The sequence below is a fragment of the Cladophialophora yegresii genome, assembly GCF_000585515.1.
Source record: "Cladophialophora yegresii CBS 114405 chromosome Unknown aczIN-supercont1.3, whole genome shotgun sequence".
In the NCBI taxonomy this organism is placed as follows: Eukaryota; Fungi; Ascomycota; class Eurotiomycetes; order Chaetothyriales; family Herpotrichiellaceae; genus Cladophialophora; species Cladophialophora yegresii.
In genome coordinates, this window is record NW_006913047.1 from 1,371,454 (window position 1) to 1,375,166 (window position 3,713).

Here is a 3,713-nt window from a genome sequence, read left to right on the forward strand (position 1 = left end):
AATATGGAGCCCGGTGTCTGAAACCCCAGACTTTGGTCGCAGCTTCGTCAACACTGCGAAACCGAGGTAGCCGTTCCAGCCAAACGGTTAGAGTTTGATACTGTCGATCCGGAGAAGCGGGGTGGAACGATGTGGCATGATATTTGACCCTGAGGTGCCCTCTTCGTTGGCATCTCCGTCTTCTTCATAACATTACTGGGTCGCCTATTCTCATACCGGACCTCAGTCATCCGCAGCTTGAAGCGGCACGACAGGAAGCACGACCCATCATGAGTGTCCTACCACCAGAGAACACAGATCGACTCGAGCATGAGAGGCAGCACGATGCTGAGCTCCGTCACGATAAGGAGATGATAGAGCATCGGGAGCATGCCCATCTTGAGGACGAGAAATCACAGGTCAAAGAGGAGTTGACCGCTGCAAGCCCTTCTGAGCCGGGCAGCGACACGCCGGAGTACCAGACTAAGACGGTCTGGACCCTCAAGACTTTCGTTGCCACGGTTGCCCTCAGCGGCCTCTACGTGGGTTCGCAGATACCGCTCTACTTCGTGGGCGGATCTCTTACGTTCATCGCTGCTGATATCGGTGGAGCTGAGGCGTCCGCCTGGCTATCCGTCTCATATGCGCTTGCTCTGTCCGCCGTGGCACCCTTCTGCGGCTATCTCCAGGACCTCGTGGGGCGGCGCAACATCACCCTCGCTGGTGGCGTGGCACTGATGATGGGCTGCGTCGTCCTGGCGACAGCCAAGACCTTTGGCGCAGGCGTTGTGGGAATGAGCTTCGCTGGGGCTGGGGCTGCGATCGGCGAGTTGACGGCTCTTGCTGGGTTGGTGGTATTCTATATGCGACCAGGCTCATGAGGCTGACTTGTCACATTAGGACTTCCGAGCTCGTCCCTGTCAACAAGCGAGGCATATATCTTGCACTGGTGACGTTGTTCGTTTTGCCGTTCGCGCCGTATCTGCTTTACGCGCAGCTGCTGTCAACCTACCACACCTGGCGATGGGGCATCTGGATCTGCTTGTGAGTGAACAGGGGCATCCCTGCTGTGGCTGTCGTAGCTGACGCAGAATGGCAGGATCTGGAATGGTCTCTGGTGGGTTATTATCTTTGCCGTCTACTTCCCAGAATCCCAGATCCGAGCGAAAGGCCAAGCTGCCAAGGCGATTCTGAAGAGGATTGATTATATCGGTGGGGTGCTCTCCATCATGGGCTTGACACTTATGTAAGGCTTCCTGCTCGAGAACGTAGACGAGACTTTGCCTGACTTGTTTCTCCTAGCCTGGTCGCTCTCCAGGCCGGAGGGTATTCTCACCCCTGGACAAGTGGCTACGTGATCGCGCAGCTTGTCATTGGCGTGTTCCTCCTTGCCGCTTTCGTGATCTGGGAGTGGAAGTACTGCAAGGATCCGATGGTCCCGCATGAAATGTTCGCAGGGCAAAGAATCGTTGCAATGGCGTATGGGATTGCCTTTATCGCTGGTGAGCATGATTCCTCGACGTGCTGTGGTACTGGAGCTGACATTTGCATCTACAGGCATGAACTTCTACGCCATGCTCAACTTCTTCCCCTTGGCCTTCAGCACCATCTTCGACCCCGATCCGGTCAAAGTCGGCCTCCGCGGCCTGGCCGCCGGCCTGTCCACCACCTTTGGCGCCGTCATTGCCAACGCCGCGCTCTCATGGTTCAAGGGCCACAACCGCGAACTCCTCCTAGCAGGGTGCCTCATCATGACGGCTTTCGGTGGCTCTTTCGCCGCCGTCAATCCCGACCGCGAAGGCCTCGCCATCGGCCTCAGCACCATGACGGGCTTTGGCGTCGGCGCCGTGCTCGTCCCCGCCGCCACCGTCGCCGTAACAGTGACGCCGGACACCAGCATCGCCACGTGCGTCGCCCTGTCGCTCACCATCCGCGCCGTCGGCGGCTCCATCGGCTACGCCATCTACTACAACGTCTTCATCAACAAGCTCACGCCCAAACTGCCCGTCTACATCGGCGAGTACGCCGTCGCCGCGGGCCTTCCCCTGACCTCAGCCCAAGAATTCGTCGCCACTTACCTCGGCGCGCCTGCGAATGTGACGGCCGTACCAGGCGTCAACGCGCAGGTCCTCGACGCCGCCGCCGTGGGTAGTCGCTGGGCGTACGCCGACAGCCTGAAATACGTGTGGTTGGCCAGCATCAGCTTCGGCGCCTGCGCCATCATTGCCTGTCTTTTCATCGGCAACATCTCGAAATATATGACCAACCGGGTGGCGGCGCGGATCCGCGAGTAAGAGAGCTGGCTGGCTGGCCGACTGGCCGGGAAATTGGTTCCGTGGCTGGGCCTTGAGTAATGAGATCTGGGGAACTCGACCTTGAAACTCCGATGACCGGGGAGATGCCAAGGGCTGAGGTGCTCTACGTGCTATAATGAGATGTATGTCGGCGGTTTACTGAGTGAATGAGTGAGTGAGCAAGTAAGTGATTGAGTGGATCGAAGCACCACATAATAACGAGAATTGCAAAATCATTAGTCACTCTGTCTGTACACCTTCGGCCTATGTGGACTTTTGACAGAATGATGATGATGATGGTGATCATACTACGCACGGGTATGCCCTGAAGTCGTCAAATGAAACACGCTATTAGAGTCCCCGTTGCTCCATACAGCCAATACAACTATGCATATAGGAAGGATGCTCCGAATCATGAAGAGCATCATTCAACAGGATCATCAACAACCTCTTGGCCAGCGTAAAGGAGTGCGGCCGCTCAAACCCGGCATTAGTTGCCGCTGGAGATTCAGAGAAGGATTTGATTAGTACTTAGATGATGGTGGCCTAACTGTGAAGTTTCCCCTACCCCGCCCAAAGCCTCGTCGGAATCGAGGAAACCGAGGGCTTCTAGATAAGTATAGATACAGTGTTTCCACTGCACTGCAAATTGCAATAGGTTAGCACGGTAGAACGGTACTGTAGTGCTGTGGTAGGGCACTGCCACTGCGCATCGTCTGAAGTAAAGTCCCATCGTACCGTATATGCGAGGACTAATTAGTTAGCTTCTCAGCTATGGCTATGTATGTATATATGTATGTATATATACTGGCCGTGGGCGTGCCTGCCTGCCTGCCTCAAACAGCAGGGGGTAGGAAAGGGGAACGGCGTCACGCGCGTGCCTACCACATGTAAGTATGTACTGTGTACTGTGACATCTTTCGGTGTTTGTGTCGCCCCTGGGGGACTGCCACGACTCGGTGGAGAACTCCAGAGCATAATTAGCTACTAGTATCGAGGGGATGAGTCGGGCGTACACCAAGCACTGTAAATGGTATGTCGTTGCCCAGCTGATGCCCATGTCTTTCTTCGCCGATATCCTGTCAACAAGAGGTCCGCAGCCCTCTAGGGAGCGCTCGAAAGGGCTGAGAATCCGGGCACTCGATGCGGGACAATGGACCTCTTAGCTTGTGCTTATGCTTGTGCTTGTTACGACCGCCGTGAGGCTGCCGCGGTCCGCGACATGTTCAAAAATTCAGTACAAAACTCGATGGTCGGACTACAGGAGACACAGTGGGCGAGCGAGCAAATTCAGGTTCAGGTCTCTTGCTCATCATTTCCTAAACGCTTCCGAACAACAGTGTTGGTGTTGATGTTGTGTTGTGTTGATGTTGTGTTGTGTTGATGTTGTGTTGTGTTGATGTTGTGTTGTGTTGATGTTGTGTTGTGTTGATGTTGTGT

The 3,713-nt window shown here is 55.3% G+C and overlaps 1 protein-coding gene across 1 annotated transcript; it reads left to right on the forward strand.

Annotated features, from left to right (window-relative positions):
- Window positions 1-269: 269 nt before the first annotated feature.
- Window positions 270-2,273, forward strand: A1O7_04208 (uncharacterized protein; the record flags this gene model as incomplete). Its single annotated transcript, XM_007758222.1, has 5 exons — window positions 270-826; window positions 880-1,023; window positions 1,079-1,225; window positions 1,282-1,481; window positions 1,537-2,273. 5 exons carry the CDS (start codon window positions 270-272, stop codon window positions 2,271-2,273), a joined length of 1,785 nt encoding a protein of 594 aa, XP_007756412.1.
- Window positions 2,274-3,713: the final 1,440 nt, after the last annotated feature.